This window comes from Geospiza fortis, unplaced genomic scaffold, assembly GCF_000277835.1.
Source record: "Geospiza fortis unplaced genomic scaffold, GeoFor_1.0 scaffold657, whole genome shotgun sequence".
Classification (NCBI taxonomy): Eukaryota; Metazoa; Chordata; class Aves; order Passeriformes; family Thraupidae; genus Geospiza; species Geospiza fortis.
Genome location: NW_005054481.1, coordinates 1,163,427 through 1,178,192, shown reverse-complemented (window position 1 = coordinate 1,178,192; position 14,766 = coordinate 1,163,427). Strand labels below are relative to the sequence as shown.

The window sequence follows — 14,766 nt, the reverse complement described above, 5'->3', positions numbered from 1 at the left end:
GATTAACTCCTATTTTCCCTGTGAAAGCCTTAAAAGTCCTTACTTTTTGGTTTTAAACTTTACAATGAAATTAAATTAGCACTCCTGTGTACTGTGGAACATAAGGGCAATCCCCACTCCAGGCCCCGAAGTTTTTCCTGACTATGATCAACCAGGTCTAATTCACTGCTGATTCATAGCAAAAGAACTCAAAAGTTGAGGAAAATGGTGAAACTGATGTGAGAATAGCAAATACAGAGTTACAAACTGATTTTGTGGAACTGATGCTGAAAGAAAACACATTCCCTGTTTCTCAAAGCTTACCTAAGGTACTTGGGAAGCAACTAGTAAGACCATTTGAATTTCAGGCCGTAGACACGAGAACACACAAGAAAGATAGCCACAAAGGAGTAAGCTTTGCCTCTGCAGAAGCAGTAAAGGAACTCAGGTAGAACTCATCTGGCTAATTCTCTCCAAAGCTGCCATGCTGTGAATACACAAACAAACCCAGAATGATAACAAAGGAATCTGCACAGAAGTGAATAACCAGCAAGGGAAAGGAGTCACAGCCAAACCATCTGACACCCATGTTCAGGCTGGAGCTACCAAAAAAGAACTGGGCTGCTTTTAGGGATGCTTTTTCTTCCTTTTGGTGTTTATAGCCAGGAGTGAAAAGCATCCAGGTCAGGGAGGTGGGAAACACTCCTTGCACAAACAACACCCAAACATTCCAATTAGCAACAAAGATCCAAGAAAATTACTAATGTCATTTGTATAGAAAACTAGCCACAGTTAGACCTACCTGATCATGACATAGGAAAAGAGAGGTGGATTTCAGCACACAGCCACAAATCAATGTGCGTACTACCAACCAACAGGTTTTCATTCCATGGAAAATCCAGACTGCGGAAAAAATAAATCTTTGAACTGCAATCACACTCTCACTGCAAAAAAACAGATAGGAAGAGAACACTTTGAAGTTACTCTTCCTGCAGAAGCATTAAACAGCCTCCCTTCCTCTCCTTCTGTATACAAACTCTAGCTCAGTATTCCCAAAGCCATGAAAAAAATACAGCCACAGAGCAGCAAGGAGCATCAGCAAACCTGGAAAAGAGCAAAGATAACCAAATATATTTGGCAACTCTGCCTCCAGGCCAAAGCAGAGTTTATGAAAAACCTTACAGCAACAGAATTTAGCATCTCATTTTCTTTTCAAAGACATGCACATCTAAAGCAGCAAACCGACATAAAACTAATTTGTCTATTTCCCTGAACTCCAACTAAATGTTTCCTAATAGGTCCAGTTTCAAAACTGTTTCTTTCCAACCAATTAGCAAATATAGCAACTAGTTGTTTTCTTCCACTTGAGTCCATACTGAACAGGAATTGCAATCCTTTGTTTCAGAGTCTAATCCATGTATCTGAATAATGAACCTAAACCAACTGCTCTCAAACAGTGATCTATTGGCCAGCCAGAGGTTTTAAATGGTCCATAATACATAGCAGTTTCAGTTTTGCAGATCAGAAGGCCAACACGGTTCAGTGCTGCTGAACAACCTGCTGAGGGTCAACAGCACTTGCTACAAGCAGCAACTTAGGAACCACCACAGCAGAAGACTAAGGAGAAACAAAATAAAGAAACCATAATCATTATTTACATTTAATGCACCACTGGTGTGCCTAGGAACTAGAAACATACTCTTTTTATAGAGTCTACAGTCTTCAGCACTCCAAAATACTCTCAGCAAAACAAGCTGCTGATTTCACCAAGTATGGGCAATGACTTTAGGGACAGCATGAGCAATGGGGAACTGAGCAACACATATATTTTTAAAAGGCAGACTTCAATGTCATCTGCTACACAACTACAGTCTTCATTTTTGCATCGATCTTTCTCTCCACTCAACACAAATTCAGAGCATACACACTCAAGGAAAATACTAAATGCTATGAAAGGAATGCTACTTAAATCATCCTTCAGGTTTCTTTAAACCTAAAAAGCCTCAAACATCTCATAAATCTACATTCAAACCATAGCAACAATTCACTGGTAAAGAACTGGTTTTAATGCTGATATTACAGAACGCCAACAAAATCTGACTGTGACATTAATGGATAACTGCTTGAAATTTGGTAATACTAAGTCACACTGTCACACAACTATTGAAGTTCTTTCATGTAAGTCACAATTTTATCATTGACTAATTACATTACTATTTAGGGTGGGGAAAACCCCATACATTAAACAAATCATGTGGTAAAATGTTACATTCACAACTTTTTTTTTCAGCAGTAGTACTTAGACACACATAAGCAACTGCTAAAAATATCAACTTAGCCAGTAACATAAACACAAGTACCTTCTTGCCATTATTTGGAGAAATCGGGACATCAAGGATGTTAACTTCCTGACACTCAAGGCATCAAGGTCAAAACAACTGGGGATTTGAGCAGCATCCATCAGCTGATTCTGTCTACTGCTACCTCTCGCTAGCAATCAGCTTGGGGCATTATATCCAATGGCAGTTTCACACCTTCCACATTGGAGATGGGACCTCAGAGGTCCTACCCCCTATTTTTAAGGCTGTTCATGAATATAGACAAGCGCTAAGTAACCAATTTTATGAAGTCTAGACATGTAGTCTACGGGTATTGCTCATAATTTAGCATAACATGCAGTTTAAGGCTACTTCTAACATGAGACCACATTGTTACAGTAAACAGTTTGCATTGATCCTTGATAATGAACTTTTCTCTATGTTTTAAAGGATCAACTGTAACTATTTGAGTTGATGTACTGTTTCTGATACATACAGAAAACCTAAGCATGCTATGACTTCCTATTTTTTCCAAGAGCCTACTCTTAAGGAAGAGGGGATATTTACGAACTGATTTATGCTACAAGATAAGGAGAATCAACTGCTTGGCAAAACGAAGAGCCCCTGCCCCACCCCAAATCCTCCATTTAAACATTCCATCCAAGTCAACATTCCCAACCCCCATGGCTTTCTGGTTTGTGCTTTTTTTAGCACAAGATAAGCATTGAAACATCTTTAGACCATACTGAAAAATCAAGAATCAGAAAAAAGCTTTCCAAAACAAACCTGCACTTTTAGCAAGTCCAAAGGAACAGGCACACAAGCATGTTTCACAGCATATGCTGTGTCTAACACAAACACTAGAAGCCTTGGATCCATTATCAAGAGGATCACGATGTGAAATCAAAAGACAGTAACACAGAACTGTGTATCTAATTCCAGACACCTGTAGTTTAATTACATTTCACAACAAGGCAAGCATTGTTGTGATGCATTTGAACTTGAAAAAGCAGTTATCACCAGTTTTGGTGAGTCAACACACACTAATATCTTAAATCAATTCTGTGAACAATGAAGCCAAGTTTTCCTTTTCAGCAATTTTATTCTAATGTGAAACACGAAGAAACAAGCACCCAAAAAACTCCAATATAGTATGAAACTTTAATAAAAGTTGCTTAAAAAACAAAGAGCAAAATTTTAAAATAAACTGACTTGACTCCTAATCACACACATCTTTCTGACATCAGGAAGAGTACTTTCAGACTGTCAGGAAAAAAAAAAGAAAGAAACAAAGATCTGCTGTTGAAACGTTACTCCCAAAGATTGTTGAAATGCATAACATGAAGCTTCAGAGACAGACAGTTTTATTAACAGGAGGCTTAATTTTAAACAGTATATACAAATCACATGACTTTTCCAAAGTTGGGACCACCTAGTAATCTGTCAAAACAAAATTATGCTAATGAATTACAGAAGCATCTGTGTAATGCAACCGGCCTCTTTATTGAAGTACACCTTTATACAATCCTTCCATGGATTCCTGTACTGTGAAATCCTCTCAGGACGCAGCGCTGCACAGGTTTGCAAATCTCTCCTACACACCACATGAATAAAACTGTTGCCACTTGCACCTCTCAATTTTGCCTGCCCATGCACTTCAGTGTTCCATGGAATGCAACACCAAAAAGCAGTGTTTTTCTTTGTCAAAAAAAACCAAGAACAGTTTGAAGTTTGCTATGTTTAAGTACAATGATTTGCAGGGAATAGCAGGATTTTTTTCAGGCAACGCCCAAGTCTTAAAATTTATCATAAGCCAAGCAAGGATGAACCAAAAAAAATCTACTTTTCACTCACGTAATTACTTCCTTTCCATTTCTCTGTTTTTCCATGGAAGGTTTCACTGCACAACAAAGAAAATGGCAACTCTTTACAGACTTTGAATACAACAGCACAACTTTATTGCAAAAATATATAGTAAACTCAGTACTTTCAAGTTTTGGAGAAAAATAAATTTTATCTCTGAATTCACCCACAGCAGTAATTCACAACAGAGTTGCTGAAGATACAAGTTTCTTCCATTATAACCTAATTTAAAACTTTATATGGACTCCAATCTTCTACTAATAATCACCACTTTGGTTCTCTTAGCAGAGACTCTATGTGAGGAGTTCAAGAGACATGTGAGAAACACCAATATCCAACTAGTGTCAAAGATCCTTTCTCAACTGATTTGTGTAATCCTAACAAATCAAGCTACTTAAACAATAATGATTATTTTCAACTGAAAACATTTTAAATGTACTATAAAACTCATATGATTTATGTTGAGGTTAGCTATACTTGTGGCAAAAGTCTTATTCTGCACAGTTATAATTGCAATATATAAATAACTAAAGGTTATACCACACAGAACAGCTTGAATTTTACAGAACGATTCTGCTCATACTCATAGGAATTAGTTTGGTAGACACATCAGCAAAGGGCATAATTCAACTGTTCATACAGTGAGAATTCTGGAAAAAATAAAGATACATACACAAAACAATTGATCTGTGTACACTGAGAATTCATTCAGTCGCAGAATAAAATCAGGACTTTAAACAAAGCTTTGACCTGTGAACAAAGCGAATTCAGCCAGCTTATAACCAAATCTAAAAATAGCTATCTAATTTACAATGGCTTACAAGAACACCACTGAAGAGCTTCACTGACTTCATCTACTTCCCTTATCCAAAACTATGTCAAACCAATCTCAGTTTCTCAATAAGCACTGTGTCCGGAAGAGTTTACCAAACTTTTATGACAAATAAGAATCTGTTCAGCTTCTCCACATATTTGTACGAGGACAATCCACCACACCTCTCTCCTTGCAGTGTTTCTCATGTAATGGCTAACCCAGTGCTCTGTTTATCAAAACCCATCTGTTTTACAATTTAAACAATCCACAGGTTCTATCCTGGAAATACTATAAAAACCAATCTAGATGCATTTGTCACAGCACTATGAATATCTATTCTACAACTACTTGATGAACAGCTACCCTAATACAAGTTTTACTTTTCTGGAACCTATAGGCCTGTCATTTAAATCAACAACAGCTGCCATAGCTTCATCACGAGACTCAAATGCAACCATTGCTTCTCCAGTGGGCATGCCTTTTTCATTATATTTTAAGCACACTGAACCAGGGATCACTTGGTAACCATAAAAGAAATCCAAAATTTCATCCACCGAAACGGTAAAGGGCATATTCTGCACTTTAATGACAGTTGGCCCTGGCTTCCCAGACCCTGTTCCAAAACCTGGGGGTCCACCAATATGTATGTTTCCTGGTCCAGGTCCAAAACCTGGAGGTCCACTCAAATGTCCAAGACCACTAGCAATTGCTGGAGGACCAGCACCAAAGGCAGGGGGCCCACTTAAATTGCCAGGACCATTACCAAATGTCTGAGGACCCCCTGCAAAACCTGCTGGTCCACTCAAATTAGCAGGACCACCTGCAAAACCTGGTACCTCAATACTTGCACCAGGTAAACCACTAGCTGCAACTGTTGGTATTCCTGGTCTAGAATCAGGAAAGCCACCTATTCCAGGTGGCGGTAAAGGGGGACCAAATGTGCCAGACCCACTGAAATTACCAGGGAAGTTAAACGGAGGAGCATTATTTGCTTCTTTAGCATTTCCCCCCAAGAAGGCATGCTCATCCCCACCAGGGCCCTGTGCTCCTGGCACAGCTGCATTTCCCTGGATCGGTATTTTCAGGATCTTTTTTCCTTGAGATGCTGGATTTCTCTCAATATCTCTCATTTCTTCTACAGTTATCAAACGCAAATTAACATCTCTTCCATTCAGCTTTTTACGGTGCAAGCGTTCTGCCTTACGAGCATCATCTTCAGCTTTAAACTGAACCAGTGCTTGTCCTAAACCTTGCCCATTATTATCAAGAAGAATTTGTACAGAGTTTTCTTCCACTGCCAGTCCCTCTAGAAACTGAAGTATTTCAATTTTTGTTATATTGTATGGAATATTAGATATATGCGCACACAGTTTTGGCAAGCCTGATTCTCCCTCAGCATTCATCAGAATTTCTCTCTGGTCATAGCTGAAGTTCTGCAATCTTTTACGAATCATATCTATCTTTTCTAACATTGCCTTTTTAGTAATTGGATGTACCTGAATGAAGCGGTTCCCTATGTACTGCTTATGATGACACAAAGCTGCTTTATAATCAGCTTCATTCCTAAACTCAACAAACCCCTCCCCAATTGCCTTCCCATTGGGTCCATAAGCTATATAAATGCTGTCCTCAACTATATCCAGCTTTTTAAAAAAATCTATCACATGTTTGTTCTCTGATTCAAAGGGAAGACCTTTCAAATAAACACAGAAACCATGCTCATGGGGAGATCTTGACCGTGACCTTTTCTGTCCACTGGGAGATTTGGACCTAGGATGAGCCTGGGGAGGAGGATGTGCTTGCCCAGAGGGACCCATGGTTTGCTTGAAAGTTATGTGGCCTCCAGCAGCTACCCACTGTCTCTCTGTTGCAGGACTAACTTCAACATAGCGCTGAATCATCAGCATTCTGTTTCGCTTCAGTGCTTCAAATGTATCTTGAGGAGAAAAAAACTTAACTAGTCCATTTCCATTATTTCGACCTACATGATCCTTCAGCATATGGACTGCATCCACACGGAGCCCAAGGAAAAAGTCTTTCACATCAGATTCTGTTGCAGTAAAGGGCATTCCATGAACGCTGACATACAAATCATCTGGATTGATTGAAATTGGTTTGACACTACCTTGAGAATTCATCTGGATAGGATTTACAGGATTCATGGGACCAATAAACAATGGATTCAAGCCGCTGTTCATATTCACTGCTGCTCCAGACCCATTCACTCCAGTGGGTAAGGGTGCTACAGGTGGAGGATTCATAGGAGGCATTCCTGATATGGGAGGCAGAGGCGTCATTGGAGGTACAGGGGGCACAGGGGGTATTGGAGGAACTGGAGGAACAGGAGGCAGTGTGGGTACAGGAGGTGGAACAGGTATAGGGGGAATAGAAGGCATTGGTGGCAAAGATGGCATAGCTGGGATAGGAGGGATTGGTGGAGGAGGTACTGTGTTCATTGGGGATGCTGTGCTAGGTATGGTTGAGCTAAATGTTGGACTACCAAAGGTACTCCCAAGATTTGGAGGTGCAGTGCCAATACTGGCAGTAGAAAATGTGGATATGTTTTTATTGCTTTCATGCACAGTAGTAGAAGCAGTTACTACACCAGGAGAAGGATTATTAAAGTTAGGTACAGTAGTAGGTAAGTTAACCCTTCCACTCATTCCAGAACTAGGTGGTGGTCCTGACCTGCTAGCATTTGCTGGTGCCATATCTAGATTGGCAGTTTCAAAACGCCTACGACTGAGCTCTATCATGTTCTGCATTTCAGTTTTACTGCTCAGCAACAACGTTACTTTTGACCCTTTAATAGTACCACCTGTGCGCATCATACCAAGCCTTGCATCTTCATCAGTGGCAAAAACGATGAAAGCCTCACCCAGTTCACCCCCTACAATATGCACGCCCCCATCAGGAATGGTCAATCCAGAGAAGAAGTGGCGAATGTCCATGGTCCCCGCCACAATCGGGAGACCTTGCAAGCGGATGACCACAGCCATGCTGCGCTGAAACAACACACACCTGCAGATGAGAAAAGGCAACGGCTATGTCAGACTACTGTTCGTGGCACCATGCAATTACCTACAGACACCATCTACTATTTTTGTTTATATACACCTAATAACATCTTGCAAAGATTAAGCGTGTTTATATTCCAAGTTCCTTATTCATGTTTGTTTACTTCATACAGACTGAAGTATTAAACATTTATCAACACAATCAGTATACATTTTGCACTAGAAATTCCAAAATAGCTGTTATACTAAGACCCACAAGTGTCAGTTAAAAAAAACAAAGGAACATCAAAAATCGTAACTATTACATCAGTAGTTCATTAACGGAATGTAAGCAAAAGGAGTATTTTAGCCAGACAAAACAAAATTAATTTACCATACCCTGATATGGTATCAACTGTACCTGACAATGTGGCTGAAAAATTCTGCACAGCTATGGGAAACAAACAGTTCCCTTTAATTTGGGGAAGGATTTTACCTCCTGCCAGCTGAAGACAATTAGAAACGTAACAGTGTGTTGGTAAAGAACAAAAACCCATTACGGACAACTAGCAACTGTGAGACTCACAAGACATCTTGACAGAGAGCATCTATATTATACTGACCTGATGTTTTTTCTCCTAGCAAAGGCAAGAGGTCCAGGTGACCTGAAGCTTACTATTATAAACCAGCCCCAGATATTTTGTGACAACAGAGACCTCACCTAAATTAAATTAACATCCATGCATATCTAGATAGATATATGACCTTCACAATTTTCAAAAACAAGGTATTTTTTAAAAGTTGCAGATATTCTGTCTACCATGACCCCTTACATCTCAGATGTAAGTAAATGAATTTTATCTCCACAGCTGGCATTAGTAGATGCTTAAGGTAATTCTGAACAGCTAGATCTGAACAGTCACCTTGTGACCTCAGAAGTCCAAGCTCACATCAGAAGTTGAATATAAAGAGGAAACTAGATAGTTGTCACTTAGGCAAACCTTCAGCAAAGGCTGAAAGCATGATATTAAATAATATTAGCACAATTCAACATCTCAGAAGCCAGTCTCTCATCCTAAACCATCAGCAATAGCACCATGCTTCACTTGAGCCACTTAATCTCTGAAACTTCTGGACTTCCTAAGTACAAGCCAGTTCAGTACCTGTATGGAAGATCTCCAAAGCTCCCCTAACTCACATAACAGTAGTGTTAACTCATCATTTGAAATCAAGGATGAACCAGATCACAGAATCACCGAACTGTTTAGGCTGGAAAAGACCTTAAAGACCAAGTCCAACCAGATGCCCCAATGCAACACCGCAAAGCTATGCATCAAAGACTCCCAGCCATTACCAAAGCTCTGACCAAACACAATCAATAACCATCTCCCAGCAACTCAGCTATATGCTAGCATACAGTCAAATCTCTAAGTTGGCTCCATTTGTTTGTCCAGGTCATCCGAACACATTAGAGAAGACAATTCTTGAATGACTAGGTAAAGCCACAATTTAATCAGGTAAGGCTGAATCCAGTACTTAATGAAAACAGGAGTAACAATTCTTTTACGGGGTGAAGAAGCAACAATTCTTTTGTTTGCATAATGGAACCTAGGATTACTAAAATGTGTCCTAAAGTATTTTGTTCTGTTGACCAACACACCAGAGCTAAGTCCTTCAACACACTAATGAACTCAAGTAACATCCTGGGGTATTATAGGGCATTGCCCCACAACTATCACCAGACACCAGAAAAATGTGGAGGGCCTTTCTCCCTCAAGGAAGCAGCAAACAAGTCCATTTGCATAAGGTCAGTTCTGCGGCTTTAGTCACTGTGCATGAATACTGGATTCCTTACTGCACCATCCTTGCAGTTCATAATATAAGATTAAAAAAAAAAAAAAAAGAGAAAAAACACCAGTAAGAAAACCCCTATCCCACCAAGGAAAGACAGCAACAGAAAGGCTTATACTATACTAAGACTTATACTTTACTAAGTTTTGGGGATAATTTTTTTTGAAAGCAACTTTCTCATCTCCATGGTGAGGCAACAGAAGCAACATCTTGCCTTTAGCTCTTATAGGGGAATTACATTTAATCTGAAAATAAAATTCACTGCCCAATCATTTTCCAACAACAAAATAACTTGCCCATGAGGAAAAAAAAACACAAGTCAAAGTAAGGACTACCTATGCTATCTAAAACATCTAAAAACATATCTAAGACTTTTTGAACTGTTTTAAAAAGTAGTGTTTTATAATGATTCTGTTGTTTTATTTTAAACTTCCCTAGCATTGATGACAATCTCTGAAATTAAAGTTAAAATTAAAATTCTGCCACCGTTAAGCTATATTAAAGAGTATTGTAAACCCAAAGTTCATGTTGTGCTACAGGATTGCTTCTGAATTAGATGATCCTGAGGCAAGCAAGCAGTATAAAAGTTTCCCTGGCTTGGCACCTATGCTTTCAAAACTGGAATACTACTAAAAGCAAATCTTGCCAGGAGATTTAGATTTCTTCTACTATCTATTATACATAGAAATTAGTTTCAGAAATTTTTATGTATCAGAAGAATAGCTTTTAGCTATTTCCTTAATCCAAAAGGGATGATAATCTGATATAGCCATTGCTTGAACAAAAGCAACTTGGGAAGATGTTGGAAGACCTTGAACTAAGGTCTGCTGCTTTGGAACACCTTAGTTTCTTTAACAGAACTGACACCTGCTAGATAACTGCATTTATACATTATTTGAGCCCAGAGGACAAATCAACAGATGACGTCACAGAAGAGTTCAAGCATTTGAACACTTACATAAATTCTGGGATAATGCAAATCTTTCAGTCTCACATTAAATTCAAAACTTCATAATAAATGGTAAGAGAGTACTTGAAGTCTTGTTACTAAGTACTCTATTCAGATCCACTAAATCACTATTGACAAAAAAATCTAAAGAGCTGCTTAGGCATATAATTACTAAAAAACCTATCTGCAATGACTTCAATGTAGTTAATTCCATGCAGAGTATTAAGCAAACGCTTGCTTAATGTTAAGCAAGAGCTGATAATACCATGGTCTGAATAAAAAGAATTTTAAGGACTTGACTAATCAAATATTTTTGATAAAGGGACATGTAACACAGCTGCTTCATTTTTTCAGAATTTTGATACTTAGACAAAGTAGTAGTGTCAGTTCTGTTACTTACAGAAAAATCTCAAGGACAAAAAGGGCCAAATTTTAAATTTCTAAACACTCACAAACCACATTTTTTCCAAAATGCAGTTAGGAGACAATAATCCACTTGCTCAAATTTTCCAAGTAATGAAAATGCAAAGCCTGCTCAAATATTTCACTGTTGACTTGCAGAGACCAGTACATGCAGAGGCAATATTAACTTCAGACACAAAACAGGCCACACATCATTTCAGCAGGCACTGAAGGCTTTTTGTTGGGTTGTCAGTTCTCAGGCTGCCTGCTTTTCTCCGAGTACAAAAAGGTACTTTAAGGCAAAAGTGGGTTTTATTGCCATTTTTTGTGTTTCAAATATTTGTGGAAAGACAACATCCTACGAGTGTACTATGGACAATCCATCCCCATTAGCAAGCTGTGATCAAAGCTGGACAACCAATCTGATTCAACTCACTTGATGAATTTTAACATGTCTTAAAGTAATATCTTTACAAATGTTGATGTTACACTGGAAAAAAAAAGGTGTAAAAGATGACAATACTATTTATCTCATCAATGTGCTCATTAGTAAAATAATAATAATTTGGGTCATACATATAAATTTGTAAGCACACCAGCTTAGCCTTTTAAGATATATGGATTTTGCAATAGAAAAGTTCAGAAGATTCCTCCTAGTCCCTGGGAAGTATTTAAAGTACAATACCCACATGATACACACACACACACACACACAAACATATTTGGCAATTCTTGACTGAAGACTAAGAACTGCAGGAACACTGGTACTGTAGGAGGAATTTTAAGTATGAACTGTCTCACAAAAGTTAAAACTGCAAACTACAGTTTTGTCTTTTACTTAAGGCTAAAATCAACCTGTTATAGTCATTCTGGAGCCAATTCAAAACTATCTGACCCCTTTAAGTACTGCAAAACCTAATTAGAACCAATTGATTTACACTTCTACACTCCAACAATTACAAACACACAGACCTGTGGCTTACAGCAAAGTAACTGCATTTGCCAACAGTGCAAAATAAATGGGAGAGTGTTCCAGTCTACCACATGCTGATGAAACAACAGAACATTAGTTTGGCAGAAAATTCTGTTTACAAGAAAAACATTGCCAAAACCACCATCACCGGTGGTGAGTAGACAAGCTATAGATTATTTGACTCAAGTCTTTTGACACAAATTTACTGATTCCAAAAGCTTCATGTGTTTCTTAGGATATACTCAATATGCATAAAAAGAAGTCTTCAATTCAAAAGCTCTTACCTGCAAAGACAGATGTTTTTTTCTTAACAAGTAGCAGAAGCCAAGCCAATCCTGTGGGCAACCAATTAAAACCAACTTTTAGACTGCAATAAAGAATAAATGGAGGCAAAAATCAATGCAGGCAACACAACAGCAGTAACAGTCCACAAAGAACTGTATACACAGAATTTCAAACCTGCAACCACCACAAGGCACTGCAACATAAAAGAATCATAAGGGTGCATTTTCTATAGATTATCTCTACATGACTTACTGGCAATTGCATTGTAGAGCTTTTGTATGGTTTCAAGACGTAAATGCCTTCCACAAAGACTACAGAAAGAGCCAGAAAGCATTTTAAGAGTCTTTCAAATTTTCCTATCACCAATAGGTGAAAAAAAATCTCTCTTTCAAAGGCAAAGAACAAGAGTTAAATACTTGAAAGCCCTGAATTTTACCAAACCCTGCTCCATTAATAATGGTATTCCTTCCTCCAACGGTGCATCTACTTACTTGAACAAGTAAGGTAGAGTAAGACATGCCTAAGAAAACCACCCCAGAACTGCACCTCAAGAATTCTTCAAGAGTCACACTAGCTGGGTAAAACTAAGCGACATTTCACAGCCATGTCTATGCAGTCAACTCCACAGAGCATACAGCAAGAACTCCCATAACATACTCTACTTTCATTTGTAATCTGCCATTTCATTACTCAAATTCTCATCAAATGCCCATTTTTTTCATTCCTTTATAAAAATTATCTTCCCAGGTTTACAACTCAACAAAAAAGCCAAGCATTGTAAGTGGCAACACAAGTATTTTGTATTGAAAGATAGGATGGAAAACCTTTGTTCTTTCATTACTTGGCAGACCACCTCACACTAAAACTGTGATTCTCTGGAAAGTCATTGAGGAATGAATCTCACTAAGAACAGATAACTGCCTCCTTCTCACACAACCCCAACAAGCTGGTTTCCGTTACAAGCATCATTACCGAAGTGAACTTAGAGCAAGAAGTACTAACAAACCCTTCACAAACTCCCTAACAGAGAGAATTAAAACAAACGTAACTATTCACATATCTTCCAGGACATTAATGGCAGACTTACAAGTGAGAAAGATAAAACTACACTTATATTAAAATGGCAAACACATTTAGAAAAATAAAGACTTTTGTTTATTAGACCTTTAAGAGAAACATGCAATCTGGTATTAGAAGGACTCAACTACATAGTTTCATGTATAGCAGCATCAACCAGCATTTTACAAAGAAAGAAAGAAATGCAACCACCTGAAAAACCATTTCATGCACAACCACACCTGCTTCAAGCAGCAGATAAATCCTTCATGCACAAGGAACTTCCCATTTAGAAGAAAAGCCTAAATCATTAGATGGATTTCCAGTATAGCAACCATGTTCCCCTTCACAACACTGAAAACAAGCTGAAGATCTGCAGTGGACTAAGACAACACAAACAAAACCAGGCAGCATTCAGAACAGGAGCAAAACTCCACTTTGCTGTGTTTTTCTTCACCAAATACCATCTACTTTTAATTTCAAGTGTCACATCTCTCAACTTTAAAGAAAACCATCCATACCTTCTGTAGGCAAAAATAACCTTTCCAATCAACAGAATACGCAAGAGCACATTAACTAGACAAGCACCAGCTAGAGCACAGGCGTTCCCACACAGAGCAGGCACCCCATCTCTGAGAGTTCTCTGGAGAAACCTCCACAACACCCTGTCCGCTGTACAGAAAGATCCAGCATCCACTGGACACACAACAAATTATTTAACCAGAGGAAGCCACCAAGGAAACAACCAGCCAATATGCCTGCCTAACACCAGTAGATCAAGGTGGTGAAATAAACCACTAAGAATAACAAGTAGGTTTAGGAGTGAGTAAAACCAGAGCCATAAGGTTTTATCGAAAGAAAACTCACACTGTATTTCCGGGGCTCATTTGAACGCTAATTCGCTTTGGGTTTGTTTTTTTTTTTCTTGGAAAAGTGTCTTTAAGGTTTTTTTATTTTTTCGTTTGTCGATCTTGGGGGAGTGGGGTGGTATTTTGTTTGGTTGGTTGCTGCTGTTTGGTTGTTTTGGGTTTTTTTTTTTAGCGGAGCTGATCTTTTCTAGCAGAAGCGACTTTATTGAACAGCAACTCCGCTGGTATTTATAGGGTACACCCGACGAGCGTTGGTAGCGCCGCAGACACCGGGGACCTTCCCGTCCGCAAGGTGCGGAGTACTCGCCTCGCTTCGTCCCCCGGGGTGGGGCAAGGCGCAGCCGCCCCGCCTCAGCACCCCCGGGATCCAGACACACCGGGGCCCCGCGCCGACAACGGGACCGCACAGCA

At 39.0% G+C, this 14,766-nt stretch overlaps 1 protein-coding gene across 2 annotated transcripts; it reads right to left on the bottom strand.

Annotated features, from left to right (window-relative positions):
• Window positions 1-3,379: 3,379 nt before the first annotated feature.
• Window positions 3,380-14,368, bottom strand: RBM12 (RNA binding motif protein 12). 2 transcript variants are annotated; one of them, XM_031063091.1, is made up of 4 exons: window positions 14,354-14,368; window positions 12,430-12,512; window positions 5,792-7,995; window positions 3,380-5,692 (listed from the first exon to the last, which is right to left on the bottom strand). In XM_031063091.1, exons 3-4 carry the CDS (start codon window positions 7,971-7,973, stop codon window positions 5,334-5,336), a joined length of 2,541 nt encoding a protein of 846 aa, XP_030918951.1. In that variant the 5' UTR covers window positions 7,974-7,995; window positions 12,430-12,512; window positions 14,354-14,368; the 3' UTR covers window positions 3,380-5,333. The 2 variants fall into 2 exon arrangements, with proteins under 2 accessions (XP_030918951.1, XP_005428445.1); XM_005428388.2 differs by having other exon boundaries at window positions 3,380-7,995.
• Between the last annotated feature and the right edge of the window lie 398 nt (window positions 14,369-14,766).

Bases quoted from the DNA above. Each gene is read 5' to 3' on its own strand.
- RBM12 (XM_005428388.2), bottom strand. From the start codon at position 7,973: ATGGCTGTGGTCATCCGCTTGCAAGGTCTCCCGATTGTGGCGGGGACC.